The sequence below is a fragment of the Sus scrofa genome, chromosome 2 (genome assembly GCF_000003025.6).
Source record: "Sus scrofa isolate TJ Tabasco breed Duroc chromosome 2, Sscrofa11.1, whole genome shotgun sequence".
Lineage (NCBI taxonomy): Eukaryota > Metazoa > Chordata > Mammalia > Artiodactyla > Suidae > Sus > Sus scrofa.
In genome coordinates, this window is record NC_010444.4 from 141942323 (window position 1) to 141960607 (window position 18285).

Below are 18285 nucleotides of genomic sequence, written 5' to 3' on the forward strand. Positions count from 1 at the left end.
GCTTTGTGAGGTCTCGTGCTGTCTCGCTTTCCCATCAGGGGTCAGAGAACTCGCTCCTCTAGGATCCATCCCAGGGGGGAGCACCCACTAGGCACCCAAGAAACATTCTTTCATCCAGTTGTTGAGCCAACACACTTGGGAGGTAGGTATGATTGTACCCATTTTACAGATAAGACTGAGGCTCCGGGTAACTTGCCTGAGTTCACCAAAGGGATACATCTCAGAGCACAGGTTCCCAACCCCTGCATCATGCCGCCTCCACAGTCCTTGGATGGTTCGTTCCCCTGAATTCGTAAGTGTTTAAAATCCTTTGCCATTCCTGTGGATAATGGACACACACACACACACACACACACACACACATATGCTTTGTCAGGAGTTTCCACACAGACATTTTTCTTTATTTCCAGGAAAGGAAACTCACTGCAGTTGTGAAGAAACTTGACCAAACTCTGGCAACTTCTCCACAGGGCCCCCCCCACCCCCCGACTTACTCCTGGGACTTGAGATCAAATCCTAGAAAAGAGCCACACACGGGACGTGCTTCCCGGCCAGGTCTCTGGTTCTCAGATGCTGCCAAGTAACATTCCTTGAGTTTGGACTCACGTGACAGCACTCCTTCCTCGAGGGGGTGGTGGGGACGGGGATGGGGACCTGTCTAGTTTTCCTTTGATGATTATGCCCTTTCAGGCCCCAACAGCTCAGTAAAAGGGGAGCGGCCAAGGACCTTACTGAAAACACGGTGCTATCACCTCTTCCCCCCCAGTGAGGGCCCCCAGATGTCCCGGTGGCCATATTCAGCTGCCAGGAGAAGTTTCCAGGGGAGTTAGCCTTGACTTTCAGGCTCATCCTTCCCCTGCCCCGCCCAGAGGAGAGCCTCAGAGGCTTATCCCCTGGGGCTGAGAACCGTTCTTCTCACCTGCTCCTCTCCCCCGCCCCACCCCACCCCACCCCCCTTACAAAAGTGCTCACTGTTGTAACTCCTCGGGCGCCTTTCCCTTACTGCTATCAACACATCCTCCCTTTCAGCAACCCCCCACCCCCCCAAACCACTGCTGTTTCTCCTTTCTCTAGGTTGCTTCTCCATTCTCTTTGCTCCCAGCACTTCTCTTAAACCTCATTCTAGCCCAGCTCTTCCCTCACCCCTCCCTAAGGGCAATTAGAGGGGGGGGGGCAGCTCAGATCTGCCACCCAGATCTGAGCCCCTGCCCTGCTCCCAGCATCTTCCCGCCTCCCAGTCTCTGCCCTTCGGGACCTCGGCTCAGGTTTCAGACCTCTCCTCTCTTATCAATGCATCTCTGTCTGGAGCCACGATTCTTCTCTAGCTTTCGCCATTGTCTTTTTTCCCATGTATATGCTAATTTTGTTTTTAAAAATAAATGTATAAAAAGCAAAAAAGTGTCACTTACAACTATCAGGTAAACAACATCCATAAACTCCTGATCTTCAAGGATTGTGCCCCAAGCAGCCTGGCATTGCCTATTGCCAGGCCTCAAGACATGCTCCCTAGAAGCTGTTTATAGAGTAATTCTTGGGTTTAAAATCCCATAGTCTGAGAGGGAGGGATGACATGCATGAAACCTCCATAGCGGTGCAGGGAATAGGAGAGTAACCTTAACTGGAGCTCAAGCAAAAAGAAGTTAAGGACTGAAATAAACAGACGCTCTCTCCGGCCAGGACCTCCATGAGGTGTTGAATTTTCATTTTGAAGCTGCTTCTATGGCCAGTGACTGGAAGGTCACAGAGGTGCAGACAGGATTATAGTGAGCAAGGGGAGAACACTGAAGAGAAGATCATTTTTTTTTTTTTTTTTTTTGCTTTTTAGGGCCGCACCCACAGCATATGGAGGTTCCCAGGCTAGGGGTCCAATCAGAGCTGTAGCCGCAGGCCTACACCACAGCCACAGCAACACAGGATCCCAGCGTGTCTGCAACCCACACTATAGGCCACAGCAACACCAGATCCTAAACCCACTGAGCTAGGCCGGGGATCGAACCTGCGTCCTTATGAATGGTAGTCAGATTCGTTTCTGCTGAGCCATGTCAGGAACTACGAGAAAATCAATTTCTAAACTGAAAAACAATAAAAATATCTTTCCAAGTAGGACTTTCGGGCTTGTCCTAGGCTTTGCTCTGAGAGTGTTGCAGTGATTTCTCATTCTGTTGGATTAGAAGGAGGCTTGCAGGACAGAAAATCTGGGCCTGGGCGACAGCCCGTCTCTTCCCCTCTCCTGAACGAAAGCAGTCTTATTACATTATCTAGCAAAGACTGGGGGTTTATGGAGAAAGTTGCTAGAAAGCAAACCAGTTATCAGCCTTGGCCGCATCCCTCCCAAGTACAGTTCGCGGAGTAAACCCCTGAACCTAGCTGGCTCTAGACCAGAGGAGATACCAGGAAGCGCAGCCCACAGGGAATCCTGAGTGCCACGCACTGAACTGGGTGCCTTGGGGACACAGGCCCCGCCTTTCGGGCACTTGCAGTGGCGGCAAGAGGGTAATTTTTGGTGTCTCTCAACACTGAGGGGCGTGCCTGTTGGAGTCTCAGGGATCCATCCCAACTCAAAGACCAAGCAGGGAAGCCAGGGCCGGAACTCGGGTTCCCGCGCCGGCAACCGCCCGGGAGCGCGCCCGGAGGCCCGGCCGCTGGGGGCGGGGCTCGCGCTGTGACCCCGCCCCCTCTTCGCCCCGCCCCCGCGCGCGTTGCCAGGGTGATCAGGTGACTCGGAGCTCGCCTCGCTCGCGGCGGTCGTGACGTCAGGCGCGCCCAGGCTCCTCACTTGTTCCTTAGCAGGTGCGGCACAACTTGTGCGGTCTCGTCCGAGCCCTTCGGTCCCAGCCGAACCAGTGCCCGGCGGGTTCGTAGAGAGGAAAGGTGAGGCGCAGCGGAGCCCAGGCCGGCCCAGCTGAGACCCGGGAGGGAGTGAGGCGCGGGCAGGGCCCTACCGGGGTGTTGCTCACTCCTGAGCTCCCCAGAGGGTGCGCGGAGAGCTACGGGGCCTCGGGCGGGGAAGGGCCGGCTCAGGCCGGGAAGCGCGCAGCCCTGGGGTAGAGGTCAGGAACCGGGGAAGCGGTTGCAGTCGGCCCGGTGCCCACTCCGGCATATCGCGGCCGCTGGCAGAGGCTGGGAAGCTCCCGCGCCGCCGGCCGGGCCTCTGGGCGGTGGACCCAGGGGCTCGGCGTTGCGAGGAGTTGGCCGACTGAGTGCGAGGCTCGCCACACCCGGTCTCGGGGGACATCTGTGGGAGGCTTCTGCATCTCTTCGCCTTGGGCTGCGGTTTCTAGGGCGCTGCCGGGGAATTCAGTCCGTTCTCTGAGTCGGGCCTGCTGGGACGGGAGGCCGCTCGGGAGCCCCGCGGGTGGGATCAAGGGACCGGGGTATTGAGAAAAGGAGGGGCGAGGGGCGAGGAATCCTGACTTGAGAGCAGGGGATTGGGATCTGAGGAGACCTGTTGGGGGAAGTGAAATCTGAGCTGAGCCCTGAGGGGTGGGGACTAATCTCCCGGCAGCGGTGGGGGCTGGAAGAGTAGAGGGTGGAAAAGGGGACCTCGGGGAAGGAGACCTTGAGTCTGGCGCTGGAATGACGATTCGGTGACTTACTGCACCGAGAGCTAGGGCGATTGGGTGGCGGGGGGGACTTTGGAGAATTAGGTTAGGGCCGTTTAGGAAAAACTCGGGGTGCTCGGCTCGGGGTCGGGGGGGGTTGAGTATCTTGGGGAGCCATTGAAGCGTCGGCTGGATTGGGGTTGGGGAGACATGCAGGAGGCTGTTGTGACAGCCCCGAAAAGAGGTGACAACGCCTAGAACTCGGGTCTCTTGGGAATTCTGTGAACCCTGCTTCTGAAATGTTTGTAGCAGACAGGGATGGGGGCGCAGGCAGCCAGACGCCAATGACCCCAGCCCTTTGCGAGCAGATTGTTAAAAATTCCTTGCTGTGAAGGGGGAAGGAAGCGCCCAAGTGCAGCTCGTTTTCCGGATGAGTTAATGGCTCTGAGAGCTTTGCCCCCTCGGACCCGCCCTGAGCTTAATTGGTCCACAGCTCTCATCTTTTTGAGGTTTCAGGGTGTTTTTCAAACGCGTCTTATCCCCAGGGCGAAACCCAAACCTCAGGTGAGTGGTAGATTTAATGGCGAGAAAGTTATCGAAGGAAAATCCCTGCCTAAAACATGAATGTGTGGCGTGGGGGAAGCTGGAGGGAGTCGCTTGCTCTTTGTTAATTAGAGAACAGTGTTGCCGTTTCTTACCTCCTACCCTCAATTTGTGGGCTTCTCAAGCAAGGCTGCTTAAGTGTTAATGGGCTATTTTTTTTTTTTTTCTTAAATTCTTGAGAAACAGGAAAAACATAGTTTGGTTATTGAAGAGGGATGATTTGGCAGTTGACGGTTTTTTCCCAACTCTGAAATGTGCTGATCCTGTCCGGCACAGCTGTCCATTTTATATTGAAACTTAGCAACTTCTGGTTTCTGGGAGGAAGTAAAATAATAGCTAAAACTTCTCACCAATTTGCCTTGTATTTGTTTGACTCCAGAAAACAGAATTGGACCTCTAGGGATCCTGTACAGGAAAAGGCACTTGAGGGAATTGCTGAGAACTAGGCAAAGTGGCTGCAGCTGCTTTATGCTTCAACAGAGAAGCCAGCGCAGCGCCCAGGGGGGGACAAATCCAGAGTGGTGGCAACTGGGGAGAGTGAACTTCCAGTCAGATCCGTGACATCCTGCTGTGTAAAAAGATGTCTTAAGATAGGTCACTTGAGCAAGGTGTGTTTACCACACACTACTGCGTAGCCAGAGAACAGCACCCCCCCACGGACCCTGTAGGACTTGTTCCGATAGTGGGTTGTTTTTTTTTTTTTAATGGGACCTTGCAGGTGCCCCATAATATTCAGAATCACTGGAAATTAGATTTCTGGGTCACATTTAATATTTTTTAAGTACTTTTTTTTTATTGAAGTATTGTTGATTTACAATATCTTGAAGCCCACATTAAAAAAAAAGTTAACCCTTTTCTCCGAGTTCCCATTGTGGCGCAGCAGAAATGAATCCAACTAGGAACTATGAGATTGCGGGTTTGATCCTTGGCCTCACTCAGTGGATTAAGGATCCAGCGTTGCTGTGAACTGAAGTGTAGGTCACAGCTGTGGCTCGGATCTGGCATTGCTGTGCCTGTGGCATAGGCCAGCAGCAACAGCTCTTATTAGACCCCTAGCCTGGGAACTTCCATATGCCGCGGGTGTGGCCCTAAAAAGCAAAACATATATGTATATATATTAACCCTTTTCTAAATATCTTCGGAAGTATTTGAACTACTCATGCTTCCCTGGGAAAGAAACAGTCCCCCCCACCCCCGGCGCTACAACTCTGTGCTGTCAGGCAGTGAAGTAGGCCAAGAGTTTGGGGAAATTTTCCGCTTTCCTTCGTCTCTGCTGCCCCCACAAGTTTTCCCCTTGGTAGAGACCTTAAGACTTCAGTGTCAGGGAAAAAATTTCAGCATTTCCCTAAACACCAGCTATGGTAAACACCAGGGCTGGAAGTTCTTCTCCTGAAGAACAGAAATGCCCTCCTTTAAGGGGAACTGGGCTGAGAGGTGTGAGCCAGAGACCCACCACGGAGTGTTGTAGGCCTGCCCTTTGTCACCCAAGGACAGGGCCCCATCATTCTCTTGGAAACATTCCTTGACCTTGAAACAGGGTAATGGGCAGTGCCCCCTTCACAGAGGTACCAGGAGTGTTAATGGGAGGCTTATATGACATTCGAGCTCCTTCAAAACGGAATATTTTAGTCGTTGGATAAATGGAGTGTTGTTTTTTTGTTTTGTTTTTGAGATGTAGTCAAATAAAGAGGTGGACATTGTCAACTTTTGTTGGAAAAAAAAAAAAAAGCCTTATTTAATGCCCTGAGGCATTTTGGTTTTGTTTGCAGGTGTGGTTACCTGGTCGTAGTTACCAATAAGCCAATAATCACGAGTAAGGTCAGGTGTGTATTTCATGTGTCGATAACCTCAGATGGTTTCACACCTGATGCGGCTCTTTTAGAGCCTGGAATACACGTGTATCCTGGCAGCCTCTTGGGCTTTCAAGCTACATCCTTTCAACCCTAAAGGAGTTAATGATTAAGTTCTTCGGAGGCTGAAGTGGGCGGTACCATGCGCTCCACTGAATGGGGAGTGGGACAGTCACCTTTTAACACTTGCCCACGTCACCCTGCCAGTCCTCGTCACCCTGCCAGTCCTCGGGCGCACAAGAAGAGTCAGGTGCTTGCTGATGTGCCCAGGGATGCTGTGGACCTGTAACGTCCATCTCTCAGACTTGTGACGTGTCGCCTAGGCGTAGTTGTCGCAGGAGGAAAGTTCTGACAGAAGAGGCTTCCTGTTTTCCTCAAGGCTGAGCTGCGAGCTGCGCTCCAGGCCTCCAAGCTCCTCATGCTTGACGGAAGGCTACTAATGGGCTTGGCTGTAAAATGAGAGTCAGCAATTAAAACCAGCAGTTTAGAAGCAAGGGGACTGGGCAAGCCTTGACCCTCCAGCCAAAAAGGTTCACACCATTTTGGGCACCACGTACAAAGGGGTCTTCAAAAGGAAGTGCGTGAAGAGTTCCTGTCGTGGCGAAGTGGAAACGCATCTGACTAGGAACTGTGGTTGTGGGTTCGATTCCTGGCCTCGCTCAGTAGGTTAAGGATCTGGTGTTGCCCTGAGCTGTGGTGTAGGTCGCAGACGTGGCTCGGATCTGGCGTGGCATGGTTGTGGTGTAGGCTGGCAGCTGTAGCTCCAATTTGACCCCCCTAGCCTGGGAATCTCCATATGCTGCAGGTGCAGCCCTAAAAAGCCCCCCCCCCCCAAAAAAAGGCAGTGTTTTTTGTTTTTGTTCTTGTTTTTTTTTTTTTTTTAAATAGGGGCACACCCAGGGCATATGGAAGTTCCCAGGCTAGGGGTCAAATTGGAGCTACAGCTGCCAGCCTATTCCAAAGCCACAGCAATGCCAGATCTGAGCTATGTCTGCCACCTACACAATAGCTTCTGGCAATGCCGGATCCTTAACCCACTGAGCAAGGCCAGGGAGCGAACCCACATCCTCATGGATACTAGTTGGATGTGTTTCTGCTGTGCCACAACTGGAACTCCAGGAAGTGAGCTGAGAATGATTTCTGTAGGTTTTTGTTTGGTTTTGTTTTTTGGGTTTTTTCAGCCACACCCACAGCACATGGAAGTTCCAGGTCAGTGGTTTAATGCAAGCTGCAGCTGCAACCTCTGCCACAGCTGTGGCAATAATGGATCCATAACCCACTGTGGAGCTGGGGATCGAACCTGTGTCCCAGCACTCCTAAGATGGTTGACCCCTTTGTGCCACAGCAGGAACTTGTGTACTTTGATTTCTTGTGCTTCACAATATTGTAATTTTTACAAATCGAAGGTTTGTGGCAACCCTGTATTTATTGGCACCATTTTTCCATCAGTATTGGTTCACTTTGTGTCTCTGTCACATTTTGGTAATTCTTGAAATACTTCAAAACTCCACCAGCAAAAAGATTACAGCTCCCTGAAGGCTCTGGTGTTGATTAGCATTTTTCAGTGACAAAGTATTCTTAAATTTTTATTGATTGATGGGCCATGGTATGCAACAGCTTGATGTAGGCTCTTAGTTCCCAGGTCAGAGATTAAACCTGGGCCAGAGTAGTAAAAGCGCCGAATCCTAATCATTAGTCCACAAGGGAACTCCCAAAGTATTTTTATTTATTTTTTGGCGGTGCCTGCAGCATGCAAAACTTCCCAGGCCAAGGATCAAACTTGAGCCACAGCTGTAACCAGAGCCACAGCAGGGACAACGCCAGAACTTTAACCCGCTGAGCCACAAGGGAATTCCTCAGAGTAATTTTTGGCTTTTTTTAAGCGCTTCACCCATGGCATATGGAAGTTCCCAGGCTAGGGGTTGAATTGGAGCTGTAGCTGCCAGCTGTAGCTGCCATGTGGGGATCCGAGCTGCATCTGTAACCTGTGCCACAGCTCATGGCAATGCTGGATCCTTAACCCACCAAGCAAGGCCAGGGATCGAACCCAAGTCCTCATGGATACTAATTGGGTTTGCAATCCCTGAGCCGCGGTGGAAACTCCTCCTAAAGTATTTTTAAGTTAAGGTTTGTTCATTGTTTTTTTTAGGCATAATGTTATCGCACACTTAATAGACGAGAGCATAGTGAAAACAAAACTTTTATCTGCACTGGAAACCAAAAAATTCATGTGACTCCCTTTGTCACAACGTTCAGTTTATTGTGGTGATGCCTGTTTAAGGGAGTCTTGGTAATTATGGTGAGAGGAAGGCTTGATCCGCCTGAATTTACTCTCTGGGCAGTACTGTCTTCGTCACAGATGCTTATCATCAGTTCTCTGATTTGTGCTAAAGTATCATTAGTCTGACTAGGATCCATGAGGATGCAGGTTCAATCCCTGGCCTCGCTCTGTGGGTTAAGGATCAGGCAACACTGCCCCTTTGCTGACTGAAGGCTTTCTGACCACGTGGTCAGTGTTGAAAGAAAGGTGGGGGTGGGGAGCAGTTGAATTGCAAGGGTACTTGGGGAGAGAGGAAGAACCCAGGAAGTAGTGCTGGACCTGAGGAATATGGAAGTTCGGGGCCAGGGGGTGTTGCTAGGAGCTGCACCTGCTGGTCTATGCCACAGCAACTCTGGATCCTTAACCTGCTGCAGGGATGAACCTGCACCCTCAGGGACAGTGTTGGCCTCTTAACTCCCTGCCACGTTCCATTTCTAACGCTGCCCTTGGTACTTCACCAGTCAGCTTTCAGTATCAGGACCTCAGGCCAGAGCATTTGGGGAGAGCATGTGTGAAGAGGGGACTTTTGCAGGAATGTGACTCCCGTGAGTCCTTGTCATTAAGCCTAATTCTGCTTTCCTGCTGCTGCTAGGCTAGCTTCCCCTTCCCGGAGACCCCAGACCCTGCCCTTCCTCCTTGGCACCCCAGCCCCCCACCAGCCTTTCTCAGGCAATACCATTCTCTAAGGCCCGTGTGATTCTTCTAGCTCAGATTCAGTTTCTGCATCACTGAACTAAACCTTGGTGATCTTGGGTGTGTGCTGGTGGCAGTAGAAAGTCCAGTGAGGGGCGGTCGCATCTAAACCAAGGGGCTTGGAAGTGGATGCTTTACCTGTTTCTCACACTTCATTTGTGTTCCACCTGCGTGACTTTTGCCTTCTTTCTTTGCCATCTGTACTATTATGTGACATTTTTCTTTAAGCTGATCCACTTTCTAAAAACTCTAAAACATGTAAAAGGGAAACTATCGTTGCCTTAAATTGAAAACACTATCACCTGTCAAAAATGGAAGGTAAATTTAAAAAAGCATAGCTAGGGAGTTCCCATCCTAGCGCAGTGGAAACGAATTCAATCCCTGGCCTCACTCAGTGGGTTGAGGATCCGACATTGCCGTGAGCTGTGGTGTAGGCCACAGACGCGGCTCCGATCTAGTGTTGCTGTGGCTGTGGTGTAGGCCAGCAGCTATAGTTCCAATTGGACCCCTAGCCTGGGAACTTCCATATGCCTTGGGTGTGGGCCTCAAAAGGAAAAAAAAAAAAAGCTTAACTATTAATACCAAGTTGTTTGTTCACATTCTCCATATCATACCGCATACCCCACTTGGAAAAATACTACCTTCAGCCAAAGAAATGACTCACTCTGAATTTTTTTCAGGTGGCAGTAGACAGGTGGTAGGGATGGCTTGGGGAAGGCAGGCCTTAGGAGAAGGCCCCTTGAATCTCCTGAAACTCCACGTGGCTCTGTGATGCCTGGAAGACAGCAAAGTGAAGAGTCTAGGAACTAAAAAGAAATACATGCAGTCAGTTGAAACCACTGGTGTTTTGATGAGGTTTGCCAACAAGGAGGCCTGAGTGGTGGTGAGGCTTTATAGACTAGATCCAATTCTAGGCCCTTCGCCAAGGATGTGACTTCATTGATGCTGTGTTTTGTAGTTCTTTCTGTGCAGGAGTACTCTTGGAAAACTCAGGTTTTTGTTCAGGGTGCATGCAATTTTATTCATTTTTATTTATTATTTTTTTTACTCAGCAAGGGGCCCTGTACTGCTTTGGGCCCCTTGTCTTCTTAGAGGATGTTACTAATGACAGAACTCAAGTTACCGTTTAGCATCTATTGTTTCTAACCCTTTTTTGTCCATAATGCCTAGCCCTTAAAAATTCTATGAAAATGAGTTCCCGCTGTGGCTCATCAAGTTAGGAACCTGACTAGTATCCATGAGGACTCGGGTTCAATCCCTGGCCTTGCCCAGTGGGTTAAGGATCCAGTGTTGCCACGAGCTGCGGCACAGGTCGCAGATGCAGCTTGGATCCTGCGTTGCTGTGGCTGCGATGTAGACCCACAGCTGCAACTCCCCCTAGCCCCCACTAGCCTGGGAACTTCCATGTGCTGCAGGTGCAGCCCTAAAAGGGAAAGAAGAAAAAAAATTCACTGAAAATGAAGAGGAGGAGGAGGGAAGAGTGAGCTCCCCTGGGACATGTGGGGTCTGAGGGTGTCCACACAGCAGATATGACTGGTACTTACTGGTGTTTGGTGAAATTCACTCTTCTGTCTACTAAGAGCTGCCCTGCTTCTGCTGCTCCCTCCGAGGGTCAGGGGAGCGAGCTTCACTGGGGAGCGGAACTGGGGCTGGCCTGGGATCCACGGGAGCCGGGAGTGCGCAGTTCAGGCGCCGGCACGTTAAGCTCTCGGGGCCTCTTTCTAAGCCATCAAGATGTCCACTTTGCCACCAAGCCTAATGCTCTGGGAGGGGCAGGCAGAGCCCGTCTCTCAGGGGCTGTGCTGGTGGGGGACCTGGCCTGGGACGTGGCCTTGGCAGGCTCGTGGGGAGGGGTGGCCCTGTCCCTTTCTAGTGTGTCCTCTCAAGTTGGCAGGGGGCAGAGTTCCTCCCTCCGCGCTCTCCCCCGCCTCTAACCTGCCCTTTCATTTCCCCAACTCGCTTTCCCTGTTAACAGCTTCCTTCCCTTTTTCTTCCCCTTCGGCTCACTGCTGCTTTTGCTTCTGAGCCTCCCTCTTGCTGGGCTCATTTTCTCTCCATTGTCACTTTGAGGGCTGGCTGTTTGAAGTTACCATGCTGTCCTGTGCATCCCAGGGACTGGATGTAATTCAGAGGGGCCCAGCCTTTTTTCCAGGAGGAGCCAGCCGGCCCTCCTCCATGGCCTTCAGACGCAGCATCTGCGGGGGTGCTGGCCAGAGCCCCTGAGCAGAGGGGGCGATGAAGCTGGTGGTTGGAGTTCCGAGTAGGGGAGAGGGGTTGCTGGCTTTGCCAGGAGCTGTCAAACAAGGGGCTGAGCTCCGCCCTTGGGAAGTCCTTCTAGAAGCTGAAGGCAGGAGGTCTTGCATCCGGAGGACCATCCATGATTAATAACGGCTAGAGAAGGGGCCCTTGGTGAGGTTGGCCTAGAACCCATGGGACTGTGAATCCTGCCCTGGAGCTGGAACAAAACGTGTTCTCAGGAGTTCCCGTCGTGGCGCAGTGGTTAACGAATTCAACTAAGAACCACGAGGTTTCGGGGTTCGATCCCTGGCCTTGCTCAGGGGGTTAAGGATCTGGCGTTGCCGTGAGCTGTGGTGTAGGTCGCAGAAGTGGCTTGGATCCTACGTTGCTGTGTCTCTGGTGTAGGCCGGTGGCTACAGCTCCGATTAGACCCCTAGCCTGGGAACCTCCATATGCTGCGGGTGCAGCCCTAGAAAAGGCAAACACACACACACACACAAAACGTGTTCTCGGAGGTGGGTGGATGGTGGTTGGAAGCATCTAGAAGCATGGCTTTCCTGCTCAGTGAGTTCAGAAATGGGTTATTTTCTCCTTGAAGCCGTGGGGCAGACTTTTATCCGAAGATGCTCAGCAAAAGTTTGAAACTTTCATTTTGTTTTAATGTATATATCATTATCCCTCAGTAGTTCCAGGACTCCCCACCGTACCAAAAAACAGTGGCTGCTCAAGTCCCTTAGGTAAAATGGCATAGTCTTTGCCTTTAACCCACGCGACCCTCTGCATACTTTAAATCATCTCCAGATTACTTGCAATACCCAGCACATGGTAAATGTTGCGTAAGTGGTTGCCATTCAAGCTTTGTGTGTCGGAACTCTGGAATTTTTTTTCCAAATATTTTTAGTTTGCTATTATTGAATCCAAGGTTGTGGAACCCGCAGCTAGAGAGGGCCAACTGTGAAGAAAGGTGTGTATAATAAAAAAGTACAGTTTAATGAATAATTGATTAATGCAACTGTAATCTCTTCAGGTCTAGAAATAGAACTTTATTTTTAAACCCAAATGGGATAGTAAATGCTCAGTGTTGTCATTTGCTTTTTTCACGATGTTGGCACTTTTCCGTTATCAGCACGCGGAATTCTGCCTCCGTCTTAAGGGTCAAATAGCAGTTCCGTGGTTTGGAAATTCCATGGTTTATTTAACCATCCCCGTACTTATGGGCCACTAGGATGTCGACTATCATATATGTGTGTGTATGTATTTTATATGTATGTTGCACTGTTAGTATAAGCACATGTTATGCAAAATATTTGTGTCTGTGGTATAAAATTGGTTTTCTCAACATACTGGCGCTAGAATGTAGCTGTAGGATAAATTCCTCAAGGTGGAATTGCTGGCTCACAGAAGAGGGGGTTTTTTACTTATTTATTTGAGGTTTCACTTAAAAATGAATCTTTATTGAAGAATTTATAAGAAAAAAGAATGGACTTTCTGTAAATAGAAAGGGTGTTTCCTCCATATTTTAGGGGAGGAATGGGATACCAGTGCCTGAGCGGCTCAGGGTAGGCTATTTTAGTTGTTAGATATTTTCAGCTAATGGGGTTTTTTTTAATACTTAATTAAAAAAAAATATCTATTTTTTGTCTGTGACTGAGGCATGCAGAAGTTCCCAGGATAGGGCTCAAACCCAAGCCACAGTAGTGGCTGAATCCTTAACCACTAGGCCACCAGGGAACTCCAAGTAGTTTTTTTTTTTTTTTTTTTTTTAAAGGCTATTTAATAAGTGCTACAGCTCTTATCTCTTAGGGAGCGAGGTCCTGGATCCAGCTAGAAGTTCTGTATAGGAAGCTTTTTGCAAGAAGATTTAGCAGATGCTGGCTTTTCCTTTGTTGAGGGGAACCTCTCTGGATTTTGTCCAAGTCTCCAAGGCTGGAATGGTGCTAAAATACACATACCGAGTTTGGTAGAGGGAAGCGAGATTGAATGGCTGCAGCCGTACTTTCAAGTAATGTTGAACTGCTGTGGGTTCTTACCGTGGGTGTGACTGTTCAAGCTTTACTGCTCATGTAGCAGGACCAATTGAGAATGCTCGCATCTTTGTGTTAGCTTCATGCTTAAAGCAGTTACCTGAATGGCGGGCATTAGCAAACCATGGTACTAAATGGTTGATTTTTGTTTGTTTGTTTCACATGCATCAAATTGTACAATCCACATGTCGTTTTTGTAGCCTTTATGCGAAAGGAAAATCCAATAGGATAGTCTGCGAACCTCTTCATTACTCTAGGGCCTCCAAGGTGAATGATCTACTGTTCCTTTTTTGCCTCCCCTGTGCCTTTTTTGCAGCCCTTGCTCAGTGAAGGGTCCCATTTCTGCGCTGTGTGTCATTGTGTGTTCTGCCTAGAGGCTGTGCTGAAAGCAGAAGCCAAAATACTAAAAACAAAAGACAGGCTCTCATTTATTCATTCGTTGATTATATGAGGACAGCTTGGGGGCCTGGTAGAAGTCTGGTGAACAAAAGATCCTGACGGAGGTGGGGGAAGGCTAATTTGATGTGGGAAGGTTAACTCCAGAATCAGTGTCTGCACAATAATGAAGTAAAACTGCGGGGGTCTCCTTCCGCCCGTCCCCCAAAGAAAAGCCGCTTAGGAAATGGTAACACAGCCAAATGTGTTAGTGAGCAAGTCGTAAAAACAAAGCTCTTGTCCATGTTTTTTTCTTTTTTTGGGGGGGTTGGTATTAAAATAGGAATTTTAGGAATTCCTCTGTCAGTGCAGGAGGGTTTGGATCCATTGTGGTAGCAGCTAAGGCTCAGATTCAGTCACTGGCCCGGAAACTTCCATGTGCCATGGGTGCAGCAGAAAAAGAAAAAAACAATTTATTTTTATACCAAAGTGAAAATAATTTTTATTGTTTAAAACTTTTATTGGAGTATAGTTGACTTACCGTGTTGTATTCATTTGAGCTGTGCGGCAACGTGAATCAGTCTGCATAGACAGATAGACGTTCTTTTTTCCCACATAGGTTATTACAGAATTCGGAGTAGATTTCCCCGTGCTCCGCAGTAGATTCCCGCTCATTATCCATTCCGCATGCAAGTAGCACGTTTGTCTTTCCCTCCTCCCCGCATTTTCCTCTATGGTGACCATAAGTTTGATCTTGAAATCTGCGTTTGTTTCTGTTCTATAAATAAGTTCCTTTGTATCACCTCTTATTAGATTGCACATATCATATATTTGTGTTTCTCTGTCTGACTTACCTCGCTTACGGTGATAATCTCTAGGTCCGTTCAAGTTGCTGCAAATTGTGTTATTTTTTATGGCTGAGTAATATTCCACTGTGTATGTGTACCACATCTTCTTTATTCATTCCTCTCTCAGTGGATGTTTAGGTTGCTTCCATGTCTTGGCTATTGTAAATGGTGCTGCAGTGAACATTGGGGTCATGTGTCTTTTTGAATTACGGTTTTCTTCAGATAGTTGTCCAGGAGTGGGATTGCTGGATCATGCGGTAGTTCTGTATTTCGCTTTTGAAGGAACTTCCAGACTTTTCCACAGTGGTTGCACCAATTTACATTCCCACCAACAGTGTAGGAGGGTTCTGTTTTCTCTCCACCCTGTCCAGCATTTATCATTTGTAGACTTTTTGATGATGGCCGTTACGGCTGGTGTGAGGTGGTACCTTGTAGTTTTGAAAAATTAATGATGTGGAGCATCTTTCCATGTGCTTTTTGCCCATCTGTCTGTCTTCTTGGGAGAAATGTCTGTGCAGATCTTAGCATTTTGTGGTTGTCCGTGTTCGGATAGCTGTCGGGGTCTCCTGGAATTGCTCTGGTCCCGGGACGTCACTCCCGCCTTTCAGAGGTAAGTGCCTGCTGTTGCTGTTCCCCGCGGCTCCTGTGTAAAGCCGTCCATGTCAGTGGTAGGTTCTTCCTCGGTGAAGCCCTGACATTATAGAAACCCTGTTCATGTGGTTTGGCTTTGGGGTTCGGATTCGATGCCATCACTCTTGACCTCAGCTCACTGCACACTTACAGTGTGTTGGGCTCCCTGGGGCTCTTGAGTTTCAGTAAACTCACGTAATTCTTGGAGGTGACCACCCAAAGTGAATTTTGTCTCCTCTGTAGAGCCAAACTGTCCTGACAATACTCTTGCAATTTGCAGAACTTAGTGCACTTTCCATCTGATGCAGTAAGAGACAAATGGAAAAGATAATTCAATTTTCATTATTGGCAGCCCTGAAGGGAAGGAGCAAGCCAGCCAGAGCTGTTTGTCTCACGTCCCCAGCCCTGGGCTTGTCATGCAGTAAGTACTTAATAGCGTTGAATACACAAATGATTAGGTTTGCCAACAGTAGCTGACAAGCACTCAAAATGACATGAATCTCTTTAAAAGAGAGAAACGATGACTGCGGCGGAGGAGGCTTCGATGATGCTGAGAGTCTGCTCTTAGCAAGGCTGTTGCGGGCTTGGCCTCTGACCACGTGTGAGGGTTGAGTGGGCTGTGCCTCTCGTGTGGTGTCACCCTCCACACCATCGTGGCCTCCTTCTAGAAGCCTCCTTGACCCGTGGTCTCTACGTTGAGATCACAGTACTCAGTGCTTCGTCTCTCTTAGCTCTTTTTTTTTTTTTTTTTAAATAATTGCTGATGCTCACGTCTGTGTCACTACCTCGAGTAGAAACTGTCTCTTGGAGTTCCCGTCGTGGCGCAGTGGTTAACGAATCCGACTAGGAACCATGAGGTTGCGGGTTCGGTTCCTGCCCTTGCTCAGTGGGTTAAGGACCCAGCATGGCCGTGAGCTGTGGTGTAGGTTGCAGACGTGGCTCGGATCCCACGTTGCTGTGGCTCTGGCCTAGGCTGGTGGCTACAGTTCCGATTCAACCCCTAGCCTGGGAACCTCCATATGCCGCGGGAGCGGCCCAAGAAATAGCAAAAAGACAAAAAAAAAAAAAAAAGAAAGAAACTGTCTCTTGCTTAGCCTTCTCCGTAGGGCCCGGAACCCCAGTGCTGGGCCATAGCAAGCCCTTGTGAAAGTATTTCTAGAATGAAAACAGGACTGTGTGAATGGGATAAACAAATACGTCAGTGCCGAAATTGAACGAAAACCGTCATCCTGAGATGATAGAGCAGCCCAAACCCAGTCATTCTAAAGCCTTTTTTAGCCCAGCCAACCATACCCACAATTACGGGTATGAGAATCAAGGCAGACTAAGGGAACGAGAATATAAGACACTCTCTTCACGAAAAGCTGGCTAATCAGGGAGTTCAGAGACAGAGGCGGAGTAAGATCAGCTCTCAGGTTTTTAAACGTGGCAGGTTTATGAATTCCCAAGAAGGCTGTGTAAACACGGAAGAATAAGCGTGACTTCTGGCTTTGAAGACCAGTTCCAAGTTGGGGGAGGTCTGCATGGAACCCAAAGAATTTTGTCTTTTTTTTTTTTTTTTTTCTTTAGCCCCAAGTTTGGTACCTCGCCAACTGACTTTTCTACTTGAAGCAGAAAGAAAATGTTTCAGGAACTTAGAGAGTCAAAGTATCGTATGAAAAAAAGAATCACAATAATAAAAACTACTTTAAAAAACCCATTCAAGAACAGATATAAAATAGGTTATTCACAAGGGGAAAATTCGTAATAAGAAGGGAAACTAGGGCACTAGAAGTAGACAGGAGTTCTACAGAGGCATTCTAGCCACTTAAAAATATAGGTAGCCTGAAAACACCAAAAAAGCACTAAGAAAAAAAATTTTTTTTGAGTTCCCTGGTGGCCTGGTGGTTAAGGATTCAGCATTGTCACACCTGTGGCTCGAGTTTGATCCCTGGCCCAGGAACTTCTGCATACCATGGGCACAGCCAAAACAATTTTTTTTTTAAATTTTTTTAAAAAAGAAAAAAATTGGAGTTCCCACTGTGGCGCAGTGGAAACGAATCCGACTGGGAACCATAAGGTTGCGGGTTTGATCCCTGGCCTCGCTCAGTGAGTTAAGGATCTGGTGTTGCTGTGAGCTGTGGTATAGGTCGCAGACTTGGCTCAGATCTGGCATTGCTGTGGCTGTGGTGTAGACTGGCAGCCGTAGCTCCAATGAAACCCCTCGCCTGGGAACCTCCACCTGCTGCGGGTGCAGCCCTCAAAAGCAAACAAAGAAAAAAATTCAGAAGAATAACAATTGCCCATAATTCCAGCACCCAGAGAAAGCCACTATACATATTTTTTTCCTTCTAGCCAAATTTTGTCTGTCTACTGTTACTGTCAGCTTCACGCATCAAAATCCTAATGTACAAGCCCAAGAGTTTATGGTCTTTGGGGAACATGGCTCAGCCCCAGATGGGGGACATCTCGGTGGGAGACATCCCAGAAGTCTCCCACCTCTTGTGCCCCAGGTTGTTCTTGAACCTCCTGGAAGTGGCCTTGGAGGGCGTGAAGTCTGCTGCTTTGGTGCCTCCTTGTCTGCGGGACTCATCCGCGCTGGCTGCTGTAGCGAGTAAGCGTCGTGCCTTCCTGCTGGGCAGGTGTAACCATCCTGTGATCTGCCTGTCCTGCTGTGAGGACCATTTGGGTTGTTTCTGGTTTGGGGCTATTGCAAATTAAGCTGTTTTGAATATTCTCGTGTGTGTCTTTGGTGGACTTAAGCCCTCATTTTATTTCAGTGTATATTATCTCAGAGTAGAGTTGCTGGGTTGTAAGGTAAATACTGCCAACGTCAACATTATATTATATACTTTTCTTCAAAAAGCATGATTGTTAGAGCTTTATATAGTCTGTGATATAGTATGAATTATTCTTTGTTTACAGGGTTGGAGATCAAGATTCATTTTTTTTTTTTTTTTCCTGCCACAAGAATAGCCAGTATTATGTATTGGAAAACGTGATTTTTACTTTCTGAGCTGCAGTGGTGCTTTTCTGTTAATTAGGTGACTACTGTGTGGGTCTGTTGTAAAACTCTTCATTCCGTTAAGATTGACCCGTTTATTAATATTTATTTTAACGGAAATTGGAGTCATGCCAGATATATAGCTTTTACATTTTTTTTACACTGAATATGATATCATG

The 18285-nt window shown here is 48.6% G+C and overlaps 1 protein-coding gene across 6 annotated transcripts in view; it reads left to right on the plus strand.

The window, feature by feature from the left end:
* CYSTM1 (cysteine rich transmembrane module containing 1) overlaps window positions 2710-18285 on the plus strand; it is a 65208-nt gene continuing 49632 nt past the window's right edge. Inside the window, exon 1 of one of the 6 annotated variants that reach the window (XM_013995214.2) lies at window positions 2710-2790. Coding sequence is in view for 3 of the 6 variants with exons in the window: in XM_013995211.2 (XP_013850665.1) it covers window positions 3981-4106 (126 nt within the window). In the remaining 3 variants the exon portion in view is untranslated. Of the gene's footprint in view, window positions 2872-3100; window positions 3222-3700; window positions 4107-18285 lie in introns of those variants that run through there. The other 5 variants (XM_005661732.3, XM_013995215.2, XM_013995211.2 and 2 more) reach the window with 5 other exon arrangements.